We start from the raw sequence: 24,776 nt of genomic DNA on the forward strand, positions 1-24,776 counted from the left end.
CATCTAGTCCAACCCCCTGCTCAACGCAGGATCAGCCCTAAGGAGAGTTGATATTGTTCATTCTACCATGTAATACCCTACCCTATCAAACAAAAAAGGTGTTTTTGCCCCCTTTATTTGCTGCACTAATGAATGAAATGTGATAGCACCAGTCTATCCATTTGCACATTGAGCACCCCTAAAAGCAAAGAGACTATAGACTGTAGCTTATTTTCTGTAATGACAGAAATGGAAACCAGAAGAATAAAGTCCCTGCTGCTCAAGGCAAAAGAGTTCTGGATGACTAATGTCAACATCCAACTTAAGAAATGTTGAAAATAACAAGAGTTACAAGGTCCACAAGATGTTAGCTATATCATAGTCAGTAGCATTTCTGTGTCTGTTATCCATTCTTGTCCTTCTCACTTTCCTTTGCATAGGAGATTATGTGGACAGTTTGTATACCATGTATGCTGCTTCATTCCAAGGAACGCAAATTGCAAGGATACACCTGAACTTGTTTCATACTTTGAGTTATCATAAAAAAGAAGGGGAGGAGGGGAGAGACAGAAATAGGGAAGACATATTTTCCTGGTGCTGAATCAGAGATGTGACATTGTTACTAATTGCATTGTTGCCAATTCATACAGTGGATAGCACCACACATAACAAAAAAGCCATAAATGCCTTAAAAACAAATATGTAATGCCACTATAACCAACTGGGTTTGTTAGACATCAAGAAGTTCTAGATAGGTTCTTCTTGATCAATGTTCTACTGGCACAGCAGACCATGGGATGAGGTTATTATTTCTTACGGCTGGTGTACTGACAGTTGTGTCCTTACCCACTTATTAAATATTCCTTGGTTACCACAAAGACAGCATCCAGAGCTGCCAAGAGCCACCAAAGTCCCCTGTATTTCCTCATCTCCATTCATACACTTAAATGATGTTTAAAGAAACAAGAAATGCAGAAGGAAAGCAAGTCAATGGTTAGAACAGCCTTTCTCAACTTTTTTACTATTGAGAAATCCCTAAAACATTCTTCACGCTTGGAGAAACCCCAGAAGTGGGGTAATAATAATGGAGGATATGGTTGGGAAGCATAGCCATGTACATGCCCACCCTTTCCACCCCCTCTAGGCCCATCATTGTCCATTTGGGGAGGGGGAACAGGTTGTCATGAACATATATGGTAGTTTCACTTGATAAATGTTTAGACATTTTTTTTAAATATATAAAAATTATATTAAAATATATAAAAATTAATTCCCACTCATTTGGGAAACCTTTCAGTGGCCATCAAGAAAGCATGGGTTAGGAGAAGATTAAAATACTCTGGCTGTACATTCACCTTCATTACTCCCTCTCACCATAGCTAGTGGTAGAACACACACACACAAACACATCAAAGGACTTACCAATCCTTAATGAAGTAGGAGAAAAAAAATTCTTCAAGAATTCAGATTTTCTCTCTTTAACCTTGAGTTAAATGGAAATGGTATCCTCTGGGATTGCAGGATAGCACTTGCTATGATTTCACGTCAAGTGCTTCATTTGTTTTACTTCTTTTATATGCTACTTTTCATCACAATAGGGATACAAAGTGCTTTACAACATACTCCCCTTCTTTATTTTATCCTCACAACAATCCTGTGAGATGGTTTAGCTAAATAATAATTGGCCCGAGGTCACACATAAAGTTTTTATGGCAGAGTGGGGATCTGAATCTAGGTCTCCCAGCCTCTATTCCAACTCTACCACACCACAGTTATAGATTATTATGAAAATTGGCCCAGGAAAAAAAGTATCGATAGTCAATGGGCTATAGTGGCCAACCAAAGTGTTAGAATAGGATCTGGGAGACCCAGGTTTGAATCCCCACACTGCTGAGAAAACATGTTAACCTTGGGCCAGACACATTCCCAGCATAGTCTAACTCACAGAGTTATTGTGGGGATAAAAAGAAAGAGGTTAGAACTATGTAAGCTGGTTTGATTCCCCACTGAGGAGACAGGTGGGGTATAAATGAATAAATAGATACATATTCCCTTGCTTGTTAGGCAAACAAATTGATGCAGATGGGCTGCTGGGGATTTCCCCCCTAGTTTTTAACTGTTGAATACTAATCTGTTCTCATCACTATCAGCCACCAGTGATGTTCATGCACAGTCATTTTGTTCTTTAAAAGTACAGGCATTTAGTAACACGGACATAAACAAAATATTATAAATGTTTCATCAGGAATGTTTCTCAAATGACGCAGGTGTTGAGCAGACATCTGTGATTCTGACTGCACTTACTTACCAAGTTTGTACCACATGTCACGGATAGCAAAACCAATTAGACGCCTCATGTCCCCATACCTGTACAGAAACATTTCAAAAGAACTGTCTTTATCAAAGCTTTCTTTTGGAAATGAAAAGAAGGTAGCTTCATATGACCAAAAAGACACTCACTTGTTCAGGATCTTAATGCACTTTGCATGGGAGAAATGCTCAAGCTGCAAGGAGTCCTGGGTGATAAAAGCTACCGCAAGATGAAAATAGTTGTTCCACAGCTGTAAATTGAGCAGAAGACAGAACACTGAATAGTTGTAATGGGTTTTACCTAAAATGGGAGGTAATATTAAGCTTGTGAAACCTAAATAATTTATGAAGGCCAACCAGCAGAATCCACGCAAGGCTTTTAATATTATGCAAAACTGTAAGCTGTTATTACCTTGCAATTAGAATAAAAGGCATGAGTGTGGTTTTTATACCCGCTTGGCCTGCAGTCCTCTGGTAACATCAGGAGATTCATGTGGGATTCATTAGCTAATAACAATAAACCACAAGTTACAGCTGTGCCTGTGAAATTCTGCACATCCCAAGCTAATTGCAGTTCCCCAGATCCAAACAACCAGTGTAATTATATTGGGTTGTGGTGGCATAAGTTAACTAGTTCTGAGCAAAACTCCACTTGGCCTTGATGAAATGCTGTAGGAACAAGTGTAAAATATTGATATCACTTTTGTTCACAATGAAGCATTCACTTTTGTGCTCCTTATAATTTAATCGTTTCAAGAGCAGTACTTTCTGGTGGCCTTATTCTCAGTAACAGAAGATGAACTGGTAGAAATCTTGCCTCTTTCCTTCATGGCAAAGCTCTAGAAAGGTATGTTTTATTGCAGTGCTGAAATATAATTGGTTGCAAACCCTGGTTTACACTACCAATACAGAACAAAGCTGACAGATTTTCTATGAACATCGTTTCTACAGTATCAGAAACAAGCTACAGCATGATTCTTGTGCAACATAACACTAGCAAAATTTCCTGTACAGATTTTCCCACTCTCAGAAAGTACCTATGCAGGGCTGTGTTACAGCAATGATTCATTAATCTGTGCACTGCAGATCACATTTATAACTACATGAACTTCAATTGACTACCATTAATTAGTCAGATAGTACTTTAAAGTTAGAGAACTAGCAGAGTTTTGATACTGGTGCAGTTGAATGTGCATTCACTGTCATGTGATTCTCAGTATACTCCAAACTAGCGTTAATAAGTATAGGTTTTTCCAAGCTGTGCAGTAATTGCACTAGAAAATGAATTATATTAAAAATGGGTCCTTCTCCCCACAATTCCACAAAAGGGCTCCAAAAGATGCATGGCAGGGTAAGCAGCAGTCCTAATTGCTACCAGCCAGGTCACACTCTTCATCACAACCCATTCTGCACTCATTGGTTAATATACTTTCAATGCAATTTAGAAGCAGATTATCCTATTCTGTGTACGAAAATCCAGCTGTAAAAGCACATGAATTATCCTACGTATTAAAACGGTCGCCCAGGAAAGAGGATGGGAGTGCAATTGGAGAGTTCCCCGAGGGACATCTGGAGAGTTCCCCAAGGGACTTAAGGAAGCAGTGGTGTGTCCTCTGCTGAAGAAAACTTCACTAGACCCGTGGGACCCCGTCAGTTACTGCCCAGTCTTGCACCTTGCGCTTCTGGGAAAGGTGATAGGGCAGGCTGCGGCAGACCAGCTTCTAGCATTTCTGGAGTAAACTTCGGCCCTTGACCCATACCAGTCTGGCTTCCGACCTGGCCACAGGGGTGGAGACCATGCTGGTCGCCCTGACGGATGATATCTGGTGACAGCTGGACCGAGGTGGTTCCGCCATACTCGTGTTCTTAGATCTGTCAGCCGCGTTTGATGTGGTTGACCACAAGATACTGGCACACCGCCTCGCCAGAACTGGAATAAGAGGGACTGCACTACAATGGCTGGTCTCCTTTCTCTGGAACCGGACGCAGAGGGTTGCAATGGGGGATGAGTTATCGGAACCCTGCGAGCTCCCATGTGGGGCTCCGCAGGGGGCGATACTCTCCCCCACACTTTTCAACATCTATATGCGCCCTCTAGCCCAGCTGGTCTGGTGCTATGGGCTTGGATGTCACCAATATGCGGATAACATCCAGCTCTACTTCCTGATGGATGGCCGGCCGGAATCCCCCCCCCCCCCGAATACATTTGCCAGTTGTTTGGAAGCAGTGACTGGATGGCTCAGGCAGAGTTGCCTGAAACTCAACCCCTCCAAGACGGAGGTCCTGTGGCTGGGTAGAAGAGGGCCGGATCAGGAAGCGTGCCTCCCATGCCTGGACGGAGTGTAATTAACACCTGCACAAATAGCCAGGAATTTGTGTGTGATCTTTGATGCTTCCCTTTCCATGATCACAAAAGTAGCCCGGATGGCGTTTTTCCATCTTCGCCAAGCCAGAGTTCTAGCGCCCTACCTGTCCTCAGATCACTTAGCCACAGTGATCCATGCAATGGTCACCTCCAGACTAGACTACTGTAACTCACTCTATGCGGGCCTGCCCTTGTCTTTGACCCAGAAGTTACAATTGGTACAGAATGCGGCTGCTAGGGTCCTCCCTAGAACACCTTGGAGGGCCCACATTCAGTGGGTACTTCAACATCTGCACTGGTTGCCAATTTATTTCCTGATCAAGTTCAAGGTTTTAGTCTTTACCTTTACATGCGGCCTGGATCCTGCCTACCTATGGGACCGCTTGGTTGCTTATGCCCCCTGCAGGGCCCTTCACTCTGCGGGTGCAAACCTACTGGTGGTTCCAGGCCCTTGGGATGTTCGCCTGGCCTCGACCCGGGCCAGGGCATTTTCAACCTGGTGGAATGAGCTCCTGGAAGAGATAAGGGCCCTGCCGGAGTTAACAGCTTTCCGCAGGGCCTGCAGGACGGAGCTCTTCCGCAAGGCATATGGTTGATGCCTGGGCGAGTGGTCTCGACATTAAATCTGGGCTCCGTGGGTTAATCTGAATGATCAGATTGCCTCACTCCCATATTAGCAACCTGATTTCCCCCGGCTAAGGTGGGGTAGTTTGGGGTGGGTTAGTCAGGTTAGTTAGTGCTCGCCTGTTGCCTAACCTTGATAGTGTGAATTGGTTTTAATGGTTTTAACTATGGGTTTTATTGTAATTTTTATCGTGTAAACTACCGTGAGCCTAAGGGAATGGCGGTATAAAAGTATAATAATAATAATAATAATAATAATAATAATAATAATAATAATAATAATAATAATAATAATAATAATAATAATAAATAATAAATAATAATAATAATTGGGCACACGCTCTGTCATGCTTCCTCCCTCTTGCTTTATGGAGACTTGGTGCATGGCAGCTAGCCTAGCTTGCTTTCCCTTGCTCCCCAAAAGAAGGAGGGAGGGATATCAGTCATGTGCCAGCTCCACAATGTTTCCTCTGGCTTCACAGAGGCTCATGGCACAGCAGCTAATGTGGCCTGCCTTCCCCTGCCACCCCCATCCCCCCTCCCCCTCCCCCCCACACACATACAAAGGAAGAGTAAGGAAGGCCAGGCAGGTAACAGCTCCGCAGTGCTTCCTCTGGCTTTGTGAAGATGCAGGGCATAGCAGGTAGCTCAGCCTATTTTTCACTGCCATCCTTTCACCAAGAAAAGAAGGAGGGATTAATACCATGCAGGTACCAAATCTTCCACGTTCTCCCCTTCTTGGTTTACAGAGATTTTGGGTGTGGCTGCTTACCAAATCTGCCCTCACAAAGGAGGAGGGAGGAAGAGCAGGTACGCATCAGCTCTGTCATATGCCCTCCCATCCTCTTCACAGCAGCACAAGATTCAGAGTGTACCCAGGCTACAGCAAGTCTGCACAATTCTGTGCTGCCATTTATTGGGTAATTCCAAACTGAGTTACACCGTGCTAAATCCATGGGCTTTAAAGGATGTACATCTGTTTACAATTTTATTATCAGAATACCTATTGCAAGACAAAGCCATGGAAAAGAAAATTAGCTCATATTCAACATTTAAAGAGAGACGCTGGAGAGGCAGGACCTCAAGCCAAATTTATGTCTTTTAATGGGGGTGTTAATAGGTTTTATCGGACATTGTAACCTGCCATGAGCTGGCTTCAGGAGTGGCAGGAAATAACAACAACAACTGGGTTCTAAGCGTTTACTCTCACTGCCACTTGGATGAGTAGAAGGTGCCTAGGTTGGTAAGCAGGAGCTCTGAGCAGTGCTCAGGCTTGACACAGCTAGAGCTCAGAAGTACACAAGCTGTGAAAGAAATAGACATTTCAGAATTCAGTACCCTGATTCTACACCTCTTCCCAGTCTTATGATGATGATGACCCAACTATTCTTGCAAGTTTGCCTTTGGGTACTGACTGTTAGTTGTGAAAGGGTAAAATACTCTGCAAATGTTTCTTGCTCATGGGGAAATCAGGTAGGAACTTTTAGCACATCATCAGAAATATGCACACAATTTTATGATGATAACATTTTTTCCACAAAATAAATTGTTTTACCAAAGTATACTTATTTCAGGATTATACCACTGAACATTTTATATTTATATTTATATTTATATTTATATTTATATTTATATTTATATTTATATTTATATTTATATTTATATTTATATTTATATTTATATTCATATTCATATTCATATTCATATTCTTATTCATATTCATATTCATATTCATATTCATATTTATATTTATATTCTGCCCTCCCCGAAGGCTCAGGGCAGTTTATAGGGAACAGGAAAAGATACAAATAACATATGGTAACAGGTGATAACAGTAATAACATTATAACAGCAACACTTAACATGATCACAACAATAACATTAGAAAATGGTGGAATTGCACAAGCCTCAGCTCAACTCTTACTGGTACCCAGGGGGTTAGGCAGATTAGTCTCAGTTGTAGTAGGAGGGGGGGGAGGCTTGGGGGCCTACTGGAAGCAATGGTTTGGGTCAACCTCAACAGAATGCCTGCTGGAGGAGCTCCCTTTTGCAGGCCCTGTGGAACTGTTTAGGTTCTGTCAGGGCCCTGATCTCCTCTGGGAGCTCGCTCCACTACCTGGGGGCCAGAATGGAGAACACTCTGGCCCTATTTGAGGTCAAGTGGGCTTCCTTGGGGCCAGGGACCATCAGGAGGTTGGAAGTAGTAGAGTGCAAGGCTCTTTGAGGAGTGTAGGCGGAGAGGTGGTCCCTCAGGTATACTGGGCCCAGTGCAGTTCCTGGAGGATGGGCTGGATGTGGGACCTCCAAGGTGTTTCTGTGAGGACCTTAGCAACCATGTTCTGTACCAGTTGCAGTTTTCAGATCAAGGATAAGGGCAGTCCAGCATAGAGTGAGTTACAGAAGTCCAGCCTAGAGGTGGATCACTGTGTGGATCACTGTGGCTAGGTGATCTGGGGCCAAGTAGGGCACTAGTAGTTTGGCTTGGTGAAGGTGGTAAAATGCCAGCCATGCTACCATCGTGATCTGAGCCTCCATTGAGAGGGAGGCATCAAGTATCACTCCCAGGTTCCTGGTGGCGTGGGCCACTTTTAGCTGCACTCCATCCAGATTGGGTAGGCACGCTTCCTCACTTGGACCTTTCCTGCCCGGCCACAGTACATTCATCTTTGAAGGGTTGAACTTCAGACGACTCTGCTTGAGGCACATCGTCACCGCTTCCAGGCAGCTGGCTAATGTTTCTGGGGGAGAGTCAGGGCGGCCACCATCAGGAGGAAAAGCTGGGTGTCATCAGCATATTGGTGACAACCCAGCCCAAAACTCTGCACCGGTTTGGGCAAGAGGGTGCATAAAGATGTTAAATAGGGTTGGAGAGAGAATTGCCCCTGGGGGACTCCACAAGCCAGTTGGTGATGGCTTGATGAGCTCTCTCCTAATGCTATCCTCTGTCTGCGATTCCGGAGAAAGGAGATCAGCCACTGAAGGGCAGTCCCTCTGATCCTGGCATTGGCGAGGCGGTGAGCTAAAAGCTCATGATCTACTGTGTCGAATGCTGCTGAGGGATCTAATAATATAAGCAGTGCCGACTCACCCCGGTCCAGCTGGTGGTGGAGGACCTCCATCAGCGTAACTAGCACTGTCTCTACCCCATGGCCAGGCTGGAAACCAGACTACCAGTATCTTACTATCAGTATCTTAAGATCTTGATTTAGCAGGGTCCTTGAACTGAAAATTGAAGGCACTGGTAGAACTTTGCCACTATATGAGGTGAAACCACCATGACAGAAGCCTTTCAGGTGATTTCCCTAATTTTCAGGCAATTTCCCTAACAACTAAAATATATAAAATACTTTTGTTAATAATTCAGTGAAAGTATAAAGCATCGGATAGCTCAAGAAAAAAATAACACATGTCCTAAAACTTGCCATCCTTATCCATGGGTTCCTCTCTTAATATTTTGGAAACTGGCCAGGAGGTGGAGCATGTCTGGCCCCCAGCAAGTGTCTGAGGTCAAATCTGGCCAAATGAGGGTACCATGATTGGGCTGGCCGCTATGACTGCTGCCCTCGTGGCCAGCTGCTCGCTGCTCTAGCCGCAGAAACGGCCGGCTCCCAGAGCCACCATGTTCGCCGTGGTCCACGAGCAGCTGCAGGAACACAATGGCCAGCCGCAGCGGTTAGGAAGTGCAGCCTGTGACACTGCCCGCAAAGACAACTACTCAGCCCCAGCCCCACCAGCCCCAGCAATGGAGGAGGCAGTGGCAGCGAGAGTGCTGTGGCCGCCAGCACACTGGCACAGCACCAGTGGAGCACAGTGGCCACCCACTGCAAGCAAGGGGGCTCTGTGTATACTGCCACCCCCCAGGAGGACTGCCCAGCCCTGGTTCCCAAAAAGTAGGAGGCAGCGGCAGCAGCAAACACGCCATGGCTGCCAGTGTACTCGGGTGGTGTTGGCGGAGCACAGTGGCCGGCTGCTGCCCCCCCCCAGAAGATTTCCTGGCACCTGCCCAGGCCACCACACAGCAAGAGGCAGCAGCAGTGAGCATGCCAGAGGTTGCCCCCAGAGGGGCACCGGCGCCCCTGCACACCAAAGGCTGCGCTAGCCCCCAGACTCCAAGCCACCACCACTAATGGCAGGGACAAGCCCGCCAGTGTTGCCCTGCGCTGACTACCTGCCTCCCACCCCTCCTTTACACTGCTATTGCCCACTGCATTTTAGACTGCAGTGGGCTTCGCAGCTAGTATATATATATATAATAACTAAGAATATTAAAGTAATTTATCAAGACTATTCTAAAAGCTTCAGTAATCTTCCTGAATTTTAACTAACTTATTGGCCCAATGTACAGAAACAAAGGGAAAAAAGAATGCTGGAAAACCACTTAGATTAAGAAATTAAGATTAAGAAACCTTTTCAAGATTACAGAAAAATCAAATAAATAAAACCAGATGGCCCCCTACCTGTTCTTCAAAGTTCATATTTTCCAGAAATTTCTGATTCATGGTCTCAGAAAATTTGTTGATGGCTCTCAAGAACACCCTAAAGACAAATAACATTCAAAATTAACCCATACAGTACAATGGGATAAAGGCAGTATTAAATATTAAATAAGAATAATGAGTTAATTTTACAGAATTCAAATTGCTGGCAATGGTATATAATTAATGCTATACTATGCACAAACACAGTAATTCATTCAATATCTGGTGGTCAATGCATTATAATTAGTATCCAAAACAGAAAACAAGACTTTTTGGTCTAATGCACATTCCAGTTTGTTCTTGTGAACAACATGGCCCAATAAATCTTCCACACAGAAGTTACTTCCCAAGAGGCAGCTATACATTTATTTTTAAAAGACTAAACTTTCCTTAATTGATCATCCATGCAGAAATATTAACTTCTTTAATTATTTATATAGACTCTTAGCTCATTAGAAACAGCTGCCTGCATAATGCCTGGTAATATGAAATACACACAGCTATTAATTTATTCTATTGATTTAAGAATTATCCTTTTACTAGTAAATACCAAATTTAAATCAGCATAACCATCTTTAAAAAAAACCTCAGCGTTCATAAATCAGATCTTGTGTAATTATACACAAGATCAATACATAAGCCTGGATTGAAATGATTGACAGGCAATCAGACATCATGGGCACAAATAATGTCTCATACACTTTTATTATGTTGGCATAACCTGGCCATGGCTCTTTATTCCCCATAGGAGTGTTGGACCTGGCAAAAGGTAGAGTCCTATTAGAGTGGTCAACTGACCACTCCCCTCCCTGCTACCTAGAATCATAGAATCATAGAGTTGGAAAGGGCCATACAGGCCATCTAGTCCAACCCCCTGCTCAACACAGGATCAGCCCTAAGCATCCTAAAGCATCCAAGAAAAGTGTGTATCCAACCTTTGCTTAAAGACTGCCAGTGAGGGGGAATTCACCACCTTCTTAGGCAGCCTATTCCATTGCTGAACTACTTTGACTGTGAAAATTACTTTGACTGTGAAATTTTTTTTCCTGATATCAAGCCTATATCGTTATACTTATAGTTTAAACCCATTACTGCATGTCCTCTCCTCTGCATCCAACGGAAACAGCATCCTGCCCTCCTCCAAGTGACAACCTTTCAAATACTTAAAGAGGGCTGTCATGTCGCCTCTCAACCTCCTTTTCTCCAGGCTGAACATTCCCAAGTCCCCCAACCTATCTTCATAGGGCTTGGTCCCTTGGCCCCAGATCATCTTTGTCGCTCTCCTCTGTACCCTTTCAATTTTATCTACGTCCTTCTTGAAGTGAGGCCTCCAGAACTGCACACAGTACTCCAGGTGTGGTCTGACCAGTGCCGTATACAATGGGACTATGACATCTTGTGATTTTGATGTGATGCCCCTGTTGATATGGTATTTGCCTTTTTTTACCCCTGCATCACACTGCCTGCTCATGTTTAGTTTACAATCCACAAGTACCCCAAGGTCTCGTTCACACACAGTGTTACCTAGAAGCGTATCCCCCATCCAGTAGGAATGCTTTTCATTTTTCTGACCCAGATGCAGAACTTTAAACTAATCTTTATTAAACTGCATCTTGTTCTCATTTGCCCATTTTTCCATTGTGTTCAGATCTCGTTGAACTCTGTCTCTATCTTCCGGATGCATGGGGAGAGATGCCTCCACTGCTGACTGCCAGGTCCCACCTGGCAACCCTAAAACATGTATGTTCAATTATACAATCATAGAATCATAGAGTTGGAAGGGGCTATACACCCGCACCTCCCCCCCCCCACAGTGTGGATCTGGCTGCACTGGGAGCGACCAGCCACTTTGAGTGCCGAAGCGCCCAACCCTATTAAGGACCAATCGTGACTAAACAGGCGATCTGAAAATGTATATAAGTTCCACTGTTTTGCTTGTCTGTTGTGCAGTTGTTCAGTATTTTCTGCTTCCAGTAAGGCTGTTGGTTGTTGAAGCTGAGTGTCCATGTCTTACTGAACCCATGGATTTAATTGTGGTTATGGGTACATTTTACAAGACAAAACAAAACAAAACCAAAAAAGAAACCAAAACCCAACCTGAACAGCAAGTTACAAACCGACAGGTTGAGTGCAACAACAATATTAAAAAATCGTTTCAAATATTTATTAAACAAAGTGCACTGATTCAATATATTCAAAACATAGTGTTGCTCTACATCAAGAGTACATTCCCATGTGTGCCCTCTTGATGTAGAGCTAGGCAAAAGCTGATAGGAGTGGCCTGAGATAATATATATTTTAGAAAGTGGGCTCCAAATCAGATACTTTTGAAAGAGTAGTTGGAGCAACACCTAATAGATTTTTCTTTGCCACCCAGCAAGCCTTAGATTTTGATCTTGCACAAAAGAGAATTCCACACAATAATATGATCCTTAAGGGTCAAAACGCATTTTGTCTGTTCTGTCATGTGCAGTTAGATATGTGTTGTTGTTTTTTTACTATGTTTTAAATATATTGAATCAGTGCAGTTCGTTTAATAAATATTTGTAAAGATTGTTTAATATAAACAAAATTATGAGTCTCACAGGGGGAGACAATTCTCTCTCAAAAAGAAAGAAGGCAGCCCCTGGCTGTGTATGTTTCCACCATTGTTTCCCAAATACCTCTGATTAAGTTCTTCTCATCAAGGCTTAAAATATAACATGAAAAGCTGAGGGGGTCAATATTTTTACAGATCTTTATGGCATTTGGCATTTCGAGAACACTCTACCTTGTGAAGTCTGCATAGCAAAATCACTTGATCTGTAGGGGAAATTAAATGTACTGATTCATACATTACAGAATAAACAATTTGGGTCTGGGGCCCCATCCTGTGTCCTATACAACACATCTGTTGTAGGTTTGAATTTCTAAATCAGCACACATGAGGGAGCTTCGTCAGTCCCTGCCTGCACCATTTCATTACCAGAAACAGTCAAAGAGGACTATTCTATGGGCTGTTCAGGAAACTCACAAATACATCAGTGGGTTTGCCCAAAGGCACAAACAGGTTGGGGAAACAGTGGAGGGTGGGGGGTCATAGTCACAGTTAGGATCATGATTGTGAATTGAACATTTTCTTTTCTTGGAGGGCTGTTGGGAGGAATACTACTGTTTGACAAAATAGCTTAGGCCAATGCATACTTTGGTTTTGTTATGCTGAATTACTAATGAGTTTTAAATGCGTTCACTATTGATTTTAAGACTCTGTGGAACAGTTTATGCCTTACAGCTGAGAACTAACTTGTTATTCTCTAGAGTGGAAATGTGGCTTTGTTTTAATTGTTCTTCTCAGTTCTCAAAAATAGTACTGTGACTGATTCCACTCGGGGAACGAGCCCCGCCTTGCCGCTTGTCCGATGGAGGGGCAAATCCTCATGTCCCCATGATGCTGGCACCAGTCCAGTGTCAGCTGAGGACTGGCCCAAATCAGGCCCCCCGGTCTCCCTGCAGCAAGTGAACATGGATTCTTTCACATTCTTTTTCCCACCAGGGACCCTGTATATGGCCATGTCAGGTTAGGCCTGTGTGGATGGGGAAGAGCAGGTCCTTCCAGGCCTGGCTCCTCCCCTGCCTACAGAGACCCGGAAGAGACAAGAATTGCCCCATTCAGCTCCACGGCTCTTGCGACAGTGCAGAGCAATGCCTTATTTTTAAATGAGGCATTTAAAAATAATTCCATGAAGATGGGATTGTATTTTTATGCAATCCCACCTTCATGGAAACCTATCCCACCCCTTGCCACAATGTGCAGTGGAACCTTCTAGCTCAGCTGCATCTGTTTGGAGGCAGAAATCTGAGGCAGACCATGTCTGGTGTGGGCAACCTCCCCCCATGAGAACCCAGGAAGAGGTGGGGCTAATAGCCCCATTTTGAGGAACCAACAGTGGCCTGGCATGGCCACCATCATGTGGAATCAGTACATTAGATGCATCAAGTACTTTGCTCCATTCTTAATCCAAGAAAAATTTACTAGAGCAGGTTTACCACAGTGACTAAGATTGTATTAGAATTATGTAATGCTAAATTTGAGCTGAGTGTTGATAGGAACTAAGTTCTTTTTCATGTTACATTGTTCTACTGTCTGTTTTTTAAGTATCTGGCCAACTAGCAAAGGGTGTTTCTTTTATACATGGGCAGATACAGTGCTTAGCCTGCCATGCCATGAACTGTTGTGTTTGCTGGAGGAGAGGCATTAATTTTAAAACAAAGAATACACTAATGCAGGCAACAGTGTTTTCCATGTTGATGGCAAACTTCTTTCTAAATTGCCAGAGCTGTATGATCACATCAGTATCCTACAAACTGTTTCCTGTTTGCAATATGTTTCCCCAAGTGACCAGGAAAGGAAAAGATAATTACCCGTATTTGCCGGTGTATAAGACGACTGGGCGTATAAGGCGACCCCCCCAAAATTTCCACTCAAAATACAGAGTTTGTCACATTACATTACAGTACTATGGGCCACTATGGGCAGCTATGTCTATCCCAACTGAAGTGCACCCGGCGTATAGGACAACCCCCCCCCCCACTTGGAGGCAGGTTTTTCAGGGCGGGAAAGTAGTCTTATACGCCAGCAAATACTGTAAATATTAACAGAAATAACAAGATGTATGAAGAATGTTCATATTCACTGTGTTACATACAAAAGAAAATAGTGAGGTCTTAATGACACCAGGAAACTATACCTGTTGATTTCAACCTCCTCCAGACAGAACATTCCCAAGTCCCTCTACCTTTCCTCATAGAGCCTGGTGCCAAGTTTCCTGATCATCCTTGCTGTTCTCCTTTGCACCCATTCAATTTTGTCCACATACCCCTGTGATTCTTAGTCAGCAGCTCAACATTAGGGAGGGAGGAAAGTGAAAGTGGGAAAAGATCTACTGCTATTTCATTTTCAAAAATTTGAACCCTCAGAGGAAATACTTCGGTATTTCACAGTTCTTCTATTTCTTCCAATTATAATCCAGCTGCATTCTGACACTGACAGCCTGAAATCATAGCTACAAATGCAAACCAAGTAAAAATGAGAGATGTAAAATCTTTTGGCCATTGATCAGGGAAGTGGCCTGTATGATGGGAAGGTTTTTAGTGGGCATCATTTTTTTCTGAGTCCAAATTCAAAGATGATGAGATTGCAGGACCAACAATGAAATAATTACCAGAATGGTAAAAACAAGAGACTTGGAAGAACGACAAATGTAATTTAACAACAGTGTGACAACCCACCAATTCACAAAGAGAACAGGCTGCAAGATGGAATTGGACACAATCTGACAGCCCATTACAAATGTGAAATTTGTCAGAGGCACAGATGTCTAATGTATGAACTTTGGCAAGACTTGTCATGTAGTGATGAAGTGATTTAATTTGAATGGACTGTTTTCCTGGTAGGGTAAAAATTGCTTCCTTACAAAACTCCATAGTCATGTCTATTGCAAAATGTCTGCTGTTCTTCAATAGGCTCACATTAACATTTCTGTCGGAAGAGTTACAGTTGTTTCTTACTGCTCTAAACCAATTGCACAACAAAACCATTATATCCAGCCTGTTCAATAATTTGCTTCCTTCTACCTCAACTTCAAATGTTTCAAAACTGATGTTAGTCTAATTTTATAGTTTCCCTGCTATGAGCCATTGATTACATTTGAGTTTAGTGCATTGCTCAGGTGTTTAGCATTTTTAAATTCACCCACAGGAAAACTTAGCTATACAGATGTAATTTTAGGCTGCAATCCAAAGAAATGCGCAAGGACTTGAATTTTTCTGAATTTCTCTCTCCAGATACCATGAAAAAACTCTCCAAACTCACCTTTACTCTACTTCAATTTATTTTTAAATGCAGCTTGGGAATTTGTGTTTTCAAGGGAAATTTTACAAAAGGAAAAGAAATACGTCCTGAATGTAAGCATTTTGTGAGGACGAAGAATTTGCAGTGGGGATACTTAAAAACCAGTGAGAAGATGAAACAAAATGCTCTTCTGAATACTTAAACTGATGTTCAAAATGATGAAGGTTTTCAAAGGAACCCTCAACTATACCATGACAACTAGAGAATTAAGATTAGCGCCTCAGTGAAACTGCTCATTCCACACACATTGGATAAACCACTTTCAATGTGATTTTGCAGATGGATTTTCCTGTGCAAAACAGGAAAAGCTACTTCTAAAGTGCATTCAGTGTGTACGGAAAGGGTATTTTACAGAAAGTTCAGCAGTTGAAACAAAAGAAATTATCCAAAGAAATTATCCAGTCAGCCACCTGCAGAAAATATGCTGCTGGGATAAGAAATCAGACCAAAGAGGGATTGCTGTTATTCCTAGACCTAGGCTGATTCATTAATTAATAGGGTGACATGACTGTGACTGTGACATCACATATGTATGGGTGGGTGACATCACATATGTATGTTACTTAGATAGTGTCCTTAGTTTTTATTATATAGCTTCACCTCTGCTGGTTTGGGTATGTAAAATGTGATCCACTTAGACCTAATAATAGATTACTTAGTCCTCATGTCCTTCATTACTGATGGGTTCAATGTGAGTTTCTCCAACAGTGGCTCCCCAAGATAGTTTCAGGTTTGGAAAACAGCACAGAAAAAAAGGGTTAAGCCCACCATGCATTTAATTCCCAATTAAATTTGGGATCCCATTATAGATGCCAACCTATAAGTGATACCTGGGGATCGTCCAGAATTACAGCTCATCTCCAGACTACAGAGATCAGTTCCCACTCAGAACTGATAGGGCGAGTCCATAAAGACCTAGAATATTTAAATGAAACCAGATTTCTTGGCCAGATGAATTACATCCAAGGGTACTAAAAGAACTTGCAGATGTAATTTCTGAGCCTCTGTCCAATATTTTTGACAATTCTTGGAGAACAGGTGAAGTGTCAGAAGTTTGGAGGGGGGCAAATGTTGTCCTTATCTTCAAGAAGGGTAAAATGGAGGATCTGAGTAACTACTGACCCGTCAGCTTGAAGTCTATAGCTGGCAAAATTTTATAACAAATCATCAAACAGTTGGTCCTTGAACAGCTAGTGTGGATGGCTATAAGTATTAAGAGTCAGCATGGCTTTCTCAAGAACAAGTCATGTCAAACCAACCTTATCTCTCTCTCTTTTTTTTTAGAAAGTTACTACCTTGCTAGATCATGGAAATGCTGCGGGCACAGTTTACCTTGATTTCAGTAAAGCTTTTGATAACGTTCCCCATGATAGCTTTTAAGCAGAGGCTACATAGTCATCTCATAGAAATGTTGATTTTATGAACTTAGGCAGATTGTGAGTGGGTAGGCAGGAAGGGATGTGCCAGTGTTTGTCTCTTGTGGCCAATCCTTTCATCCCCAGGAAATTGCTAATTGCCCTGATGGGTAGGTGAATTTCCTCCTGGCCAGGCTAGATTCTGGAGATTTTTGGTGGAGGGATCACTTGGGCATGAAATTGGGGTCACCGTGGGTGGGCAGCTAGTTTGAGTTCCTGCTTTGGTCAGAGGGTTGGATTAGATGACCCTGGAGGTGTCTTTCATCACTAGGATTCTAAAATGGCTGTTTTGGAGGGTGGGCTCTATGGCATTGTACCTCACTGAAATCCCAGTCCTCTCCAGGCTCCATCTCCCTATCTCCAGGAGCTCCCAAACATCAATTTGGCAATTCTACTCTCCGCTCCCCATTGGAAACGGGGGATCTGGTGATAGTAACCAGGGGGGGGGGGGGATCTAGCCCCAATGTACCTGGGAACTCTCAGTGAATGTCTGATCAAGAGACAACAATGGACATGAGAACTGTGTAATTTATTGTTAGGATTTAGCTTCTAGATACATGTATTATGGATACGACATTGTGCTCCGTTTTAGTCTACAACTGTATTTCTTTCTTCATCCCCTGAACATCTTTTATTTAAAAATAGATTATAAAAACTGAAGTCAAAGAACTTATTTTTAAATCTATGTCATGGCAATCTAACAAAAAGGCACTGTTTTATTGATTTATGCTGATTGACTAAATAAATATAAGTTAAGCTCTCTTGGACTCACAGACCGAGTTTCATGATCATTTGGATCCTGGCCCAGATTTCCAGTACATAACAATCTAAGAACTCCTCAATGCTGCTTTTTAAAGAGAAAACATTAAGTGATTCTATATACCTCAAGAACAGATGACAAGTGCTTTCTGTGAATTGTACCATTTGTCCTCAATTTTTCCATGAAATATGAAAGCGTATTACATATTTGTTTTCCTTGAGGCAAAGTATCCACTGTGATAAGAGCAGAAAGGATTACAAGCCAATACAAATATGTCTCACTTTCATCTTCCCTGAGCTTGTTGAGATACGAGAAATGCCAGGAGGATGCTGCCTTTCCTCTCAACTATTGAAAAATATTGAAAGAGATAAAGAAGGTGCTGAGCTTGCAATGTTAACTTTAATTTTTCACCTGGAGACATGGAGACAGAGAAACTGGCCACATGAGAGTGCATTGCGCACAGGGAGGCAATAAGATTACAACCTCAAAGTAACTACTGCAATAGCATGTAGGAGGTTCACAGTGAATCAGCAGATTCTTCCTCAAATACAGGAGAATAATAGATTTAACACTTGTTCTCTATCTACTACATTAAAAAAGAAGACCTTGAATAGGAATAAAACTAGTATACAATTTAATTTTTTAAAAAAACCTGGATATTCTGTGGGTCTGATTGCTCTTTTAAGGATCATGGGTGCAGAATTTCAATAACTACAGATCAAGATCATTTGACATAAGTAGTAAGGAAAACCATGAATGACATAATGCTTGCTTTGTGATGGCTAATTTACTTTGTGTTTTGGCAACTGGAGGCAATACGTTGGACCCAAACATTGACAAACTTCATTCAGAACAAATATCTACACCAAACTGAGAGCCAGTTTGGTGTAGTAGTTAGGAGTGCAGACTTCTGATCTGGCATGCCTGGTTCGATTCTGCACTCCCCCACATGCAGCCAGCTGGGTGACCTTAGGCTCATCACGGCACTGATAAAACTGTTCTAACCGAGCAGTGATATCAGGGGTCTCCCAGCCTCAACCATCTCACAGGGTGTCTGTTGTGGGGAGAGGAATGGGAAGACGACTGTACGCCGCTTTGAGCCTCCTTCGGGTAGGGAAAAGCGGCATATAAGAACCAACTCTTCTTCTTCTTAATTGTTATTTTAGAAGTAAAATAATCATTTGATTGTATTATATCACCAACACAATATTGGAAACAGCACTGAATCTTATAATCCAAACTGAGAGCCAGTTTGGTGTAGTAGTTAGGAGTGCAGACTTCTGATCTGGCATGCCTGGTTCGATTCTGCACTCCCCCACATGCAGCCAGCTGGGTGACCTTAGGCTCATCACGGCACTGATAAAACTGTTCTAACCGAGCAGTGATATCAGGGGTCTCCCAGCCTCAACCATCTCACAGGGTGTCTGTTGTGGGGAGAGGAAATGGAAGGCGACTGTAAGCCGCTTTGAACCTCCTTCGGGTAGAGAAAAGCAACATACAAGAGCCAACTCTTCTTATTATTATTTCATATTCCAGCTGTTTCTCCAAGTGGGATGCAGTTCAAAGATGGATGCCAGAAGGATAAATTGGTAGAAATCATGCCTATGACCCTTTCCACCCAATTCAGAGCCTCAGGGGAGAGAACATGAAAACATTCAAGCATTTCAGGCATTTAAAGCATTTTTAAGACAAAAAAATATTAAATATTTAAAACAAAGAAAACATAAATACTAACCCAAAGAAATACAGACTGGGAGGAGGGCTATCAAGACGTATTAAGGTAATGCCAAACAATTAAAAAAGTCTTCACTCAGTGACATAAGCAACAGTACAGTGAGACAAATGAATCTGCCCAGGGAGAGAGTTCCAAAGACTGGGCCCTCTCGGACTGTCACTTGTCAGTCAGTCAGTCAGTTTTATTTATGCTCATAGACTGTCCAATAAAAAGTACAAATTAAAATCAATCAGTTATGAAATAGATAAAAAGTTATATGGATAGGACCAATGTATATAAATATACTATAAGGTTCCAATATAAGTCAACAGTTAATATGTATGATTGGAACAGCACTTCCTTATTTCTGTAGCTACCCAAGCATACTTAGCAATTGCTTTCGTTAGCTCCTTATTTGTAACCAACAGTATTAGTTTGAGACATTGATTCCTCAGATCTCTGGGACATTCCGGAAGCATTTATGTAAAAAAGCCATCATCATCATATCTGTAATCATGAGCATCTAAATAAAAGGGGTAAGGGGTCATGGTGTTAAGGGTTATGGGCCAAGTTTGGTTATGGGCCAAGTTTGGTGTTAAGGGTTATGGGCCAATCAGGTCCATCACTGGTGCCTGTATACCTCTGATTGGCCAGCCACCTACTGGCTGCCCAATCAGATTATAACTCCTGCCCCTAACTGCCTTCCCACAATTTTCTGCTTCTTCGCAGTCTCTGGCCCCTCAGACACCTCTTCTGAGGTGGGTGAGCTGCCAGAGGTTTATGGGGGCTCTTCAGCTTCACCCTCCTGAGGCTATGGCTCCTGCCTACAATGCTTAGGGAAGCTAGCCTGTGTCTTCTCTGAGGTGAAGTGCCTGCCCCACCCACCCACAACTGTTGCCTTCCCCCCCCCAACTACTAGGCCATCCCTCCCTCCTGCCTGACATGGAGGCTGCTAACATGTGATTCCATGCCACCTCTGAGGCATGCCTGTAGGCCGAGAAAACCCCAGCGGACCAAGCCTAAACTGCAAACAGAGGGGAGGGCCAGGGAAGAATGCCAGGGAGAGTGGAGGGCCCCCAGCTCCATACTAAAAAGATCAGTTCGCCTATAGAAAATTGATGTTTTGAAGGGAGAACTCTGTGTCCTAAACGCCTACCCCATCACACCTCTCTTATACCTGCAATTCACATGTCATTTTTATCATCTGGACACATGGTAAGGAAGCCCTGTATACCTTACACCAGGCATACAATGACTTTCACCCCACCATCAACTTGACAATGAGCCAACTTATGCAAGAAATACATTTTCTGAACACTACTGGAGAAATAAACAATGGATGCCTAGAAACCACCTTATACTGAAAAACTCCTGACCAACAAACATACCTGCATGCCTCTAGCTACCATCTAAAATGGACCAAACAATCCATTGTATGATGATGATTTATCCATTCAGTTGTGTCTGATCCTCGGTGGTTCTATAGGAAAGTCTTTGCCATGCACCCCTGTCTCTGACTGCTTCTTTTAGTTGGTTCATAGTCCAACTGAATCCATTGTATACAGCCAGAATTTATGTTACAACTGCATTTGTTCCAATTCCACAGAGAGATTCTCACCTGAAGCATCTACAACAAACCTTCTTGGAATTAAAGTACCCACTCAATGTACCCAATGTACCCACCCAATGAGATCAAGAAACAGATTAACAAAGCCAGAAGTATATCAAGCGAAAACCTGTTGGAAGGCATGCCCAGGAGGAGGGAGAAAGAGCAGACAGGCATCAGCTCTGTCACAGGTTGGCAATCAAACACCAGATATTCAATAAATGTTGATTTTCAGATACTTCATTTGAGATGCTTTTCTTACAAGCCAGTGAATTTAAGCAGTTCATGAAACATTCTTATCAGATATAGTGAAATAGCACTTAGGGTTTTATTTAAAAGTATCTAAGATCTTGCTTGGAACATTTATGAAGGCTGTCAACAAAGCAAACTATCTTGATCAGTCACTTTAAGGTTAGCCTAAACATCTTACTTAGCCTACAGATAAATTTACCTTGCTCATCATGGAAATGCACTTCTAGTATCAATTTTCATTTTACTTTTATGACAACAGGCAAGAGTTGGTGGATGAGGTGAAGGAGGTGGGGACCCTAGGGGGAAGTGACCATGTCCTCATAGAATTCCTTTTGAGATGGGGAGCCAAGGAAGCTTGTAGCCAGACGCGGATGTTGGATTTTCGTAGGGCAAACTTTAATAAACTCAGAGACATGATGAGTGTCATACCATGGACGAGAATGCTGGAAGGGAAGGGAGCATGTGAAGGGTGGGCGCTACTCAAACAAGAGCTATTGCATGCTCAATCAATGACTATTCCAGAAATACGAAAACACTGCAGGAGCTCTAAGAAGCCTATTTGGATGAACAGAGAACTTCAAGAGGAACTAAGAAAGAAAAGGGAAATGTTCAGGAAATGGAGGGAAGGACAGAGCTCTAAAGAAGAGTACCTACAGGTTACTAGGCACTGTAGATCAATCATCAGAAAGGCCAAAGCTGAGAGTGAGCTAAGATTGGCCAGGGAAGCCCATTGTAACAAGAAAAGATTTTTCAGTTACGTGAGGAGCAAACGTAAAGTAAAGGAGGCAAGAGGCCCGCTGTTGGGTGCGGATGGACAAACTCTAACGGAAGATGCAGAGAAAGCAGAAAGGCTTAGTGCCTATTTTACATCTGTTTTTTCCCACAGGTCAAAGTGTTTAGGCACATCTAGAGATGGCTGTAGCCAAAGGATAGTGTCTGGGTGGCAGGTTAACATGGATAGAGAGGTGGTCGAGAGGCATTTAGCTGCACTGGATGAGTTCAAATCCCCTGGTCCAGATGAAATGCACCCGAGAGTACTCAAAGAACTTTCCAGAGAACTTGCACAGCCCTTGTCCATCATCTTCGGAACCTCTTTAAGGACTGGAGATGTCCCGGAGGACTGGAAAAGAGCAAACGTTATTCCGATCTTCAAAAAAGGGAGGAAGGATGACCCAGGAAACTACAGACCAGTGAGTCTGACCTCTGTTGTGGGGAAGATAATGGAGCAGATATTAAAGGGAGCGATCTGCAAACATCTGGAGGACAATTTGGTGATCCAAGGAAGTCAGCATGGATTTGTCTCCAACAGGTCCTGCCAGACCAACCTAGTTTCCTTTTTTGACCAAGTAACAGGTTTGCTGGATCGGGGAAATTTGGTTGATGTCATTTACTTGGATTTTAGTAAAGCTTTTGACAAGGTTCCCCATGATGTTCTGATGGATAAGTTGAAGGACTGCAATCTGGATTTTCAGATCGTTAGGTGGATAGGGAATTGGTTAGAGAACCGCACTCAAAGAGTTGTTGTCAATGGTGTTTCATCAGACTGGAGAGAGGTGAGTAGCGGGGTACCTCAGGGTTCGGTGCTCGGCCCGGTACTTTTTAACATATTTATTAATGATCTAGATGAGGGGGTGGAGGGACTACTCATCAAGTTTGCAGATGACACCAAATTGGGAGGACTGGCAAATACTCCGGAAGATAGAGACAGAGTTCAACGAGATCTGAACACAATGGAAAAATGGGCAAATGAGAACAAGATGCAATTTAATAAAGATAAGTGTAAAGTTCTGCATCTGGGTCAGAAAAATGAAAAGCATGCCTACTGGATGGGGGATACGCTTCTAGGTAGCACTGTGTGTGAACGAGACCTTGGGGTACTTGTGGATTGTAAACTAAACATGAGCAGGCAGTGTGCAGCGGTAAAAAAGGCAAATGCCATTTTGGGCTGTATCAACAGAGGCATCACCTCAAAATCACAAGATGTCATAGTCCCATTGTATACGGCACTGGTCAGACCACACCTGGAGTACTGTGTGCAGTTCTGGAGGCCTCACTTCAAGAAGGACATCGATAAAATTGAAAGGGTACAGAGGAGAGCGACCAAGATGATCTGGGGCCAAGGGACCAAGCCCTATGAAGATAGGTTGAGGGACTTGGGAATGTTCAGCCTGGAGAAAAGGAGGTTGAGAGGGGACATGATAGCCCTCTTTAAGTATTTGAAAGGTTGTCACTTGGAGGAGGGCAGGATGCTGTTTCTGCTGGCTGCAGAGGAAAGGACACGCAGTAATGGGTTTAAACTTCAAGTACAACGATATAGGCTAGATATCAGGAAAAAGTTTTTCTCAGTCAGAGTCGTTCAGCAGTGGAATAGGCTGCCTAAGGAGGTGGTGAGCGCCCCCTCACTGGAAGTCTTCAAGCAAAGGTTGGATACACACTTTTCTTGGATGCTTTAGGATGCTTAGGGCTAATCCTGCGTAGAGCAGGGGGTTGGACTAGATGGCCTGTATGGCCCTTTCCAACTCTATGATTCTATGATTCTAGGTAGCAGGGAGGGGACCAGAATGAATGGGATGAAATTAATTCAAAGAAATTCCATCTAAACATCTGGAAGAACTTCCTGACAGTTAGAGCGGTTTCTCAGTGGAATAGGCTTCCTCAGGAGGTGGTGGGTTCTCCATCTTTGGAAATGTTTAAAGAGAGGCTAGATAGCCAACTGACGAAGAGGCTGATTCTGTGAAGGCAAAGGGGTGGCAGGTTACAGTAGATGAGCAATTGGGATGTGAGTGTCCTGCATAGTGCAGGGGGTTGGACTAGATGATCCATGAGGTCCCTTCCAACTCTATTATTCTATGATTCTATGAGGGTTCGCAAGGATGGACGCCATGTCTTTAGGAAAGCATATATTGTTACTAAGTACACTGTTGTTTCCCTCAGTCACTGTCTTCTTTTACTTCATGCAAAGGAGATCTTGGGGTCTTAGTAGACCAGACCAGACCAGACCAGACACCGAACATGAGTCAGCAGTGTGACTCAGTAGCTAAAAGGCAAGTTGGATTTTGAGCTGTATTAAAAAGTAACATCCAGAAAACATGAAGTGATGTTATCACTTTACTTCACTCTGGTCAGACCTCACTTGGAGTACTGTGTTCAGATTTGGGCACCACAAATGAAGAAAGATGTAGAGAAACCGGAGCGTGTCCAAATGAGGGCTACAAAAATGGTAAGAGGGTTGGAGACCAAGTCGTATGAGGAAAAGTTGGGGGAGCTTGGTTTCTTTAGCCTGGAGAGAAGGCGACTGATATGATAACCATCTTAAAATACTTGAGGGGCTGTCATGTAGAAGATGCAGCAGAGTTGTTCTCTGTTGCCCCAGAAGGTTGGAC

At 43.0% G+C, this 24,776-nt stretch overlaps 1 protein-coding gene across 1 annotated transcript in view; it reads right to left on the reverse strand.

The window, feature by feature from the left end:
* Nucleotides 1-24,776, reverse strand: part of DOCK2 (dedicator of cytokinesis 2) — a 430,014-nt gene that overhangs the window by 90,333 nt on the left and 314,905 nt on the right. Inside the window, exons 30-32 of the mRNA XM_077327133.1 lie at nt 9,736-9,814; nt 2,440-2,540; nt 2,288-2,346 (exon numbers count right to left, since the gene is read on the reverse strand). Coding sequence (XP_077183248.1) covers nt 2,288-2,346; nt 2,440-2,540; nt 9,736-9,814 — 239 coding nt within the window. The remainder of the gene's footprint in view (nt 1-2,287; nt 2,347-2,439; nt 2,541-9,735; nt 9,815-24,776) is intronic.

This window comes from Paroedura picta, chromosome 3 (assembly GCF_049243985.1).
Source record: "Paroedura picta isolate Pp20150507F chromosome 3, Ppicta_v3.0, whole genome shotgun sequence".
Classification (NCBI taxonomy): Eukaryota; Metazoa; Chordata; class Lepidosauria; order Squamata; family Gekkonidae; genus Paroedura; species Paroedura picta.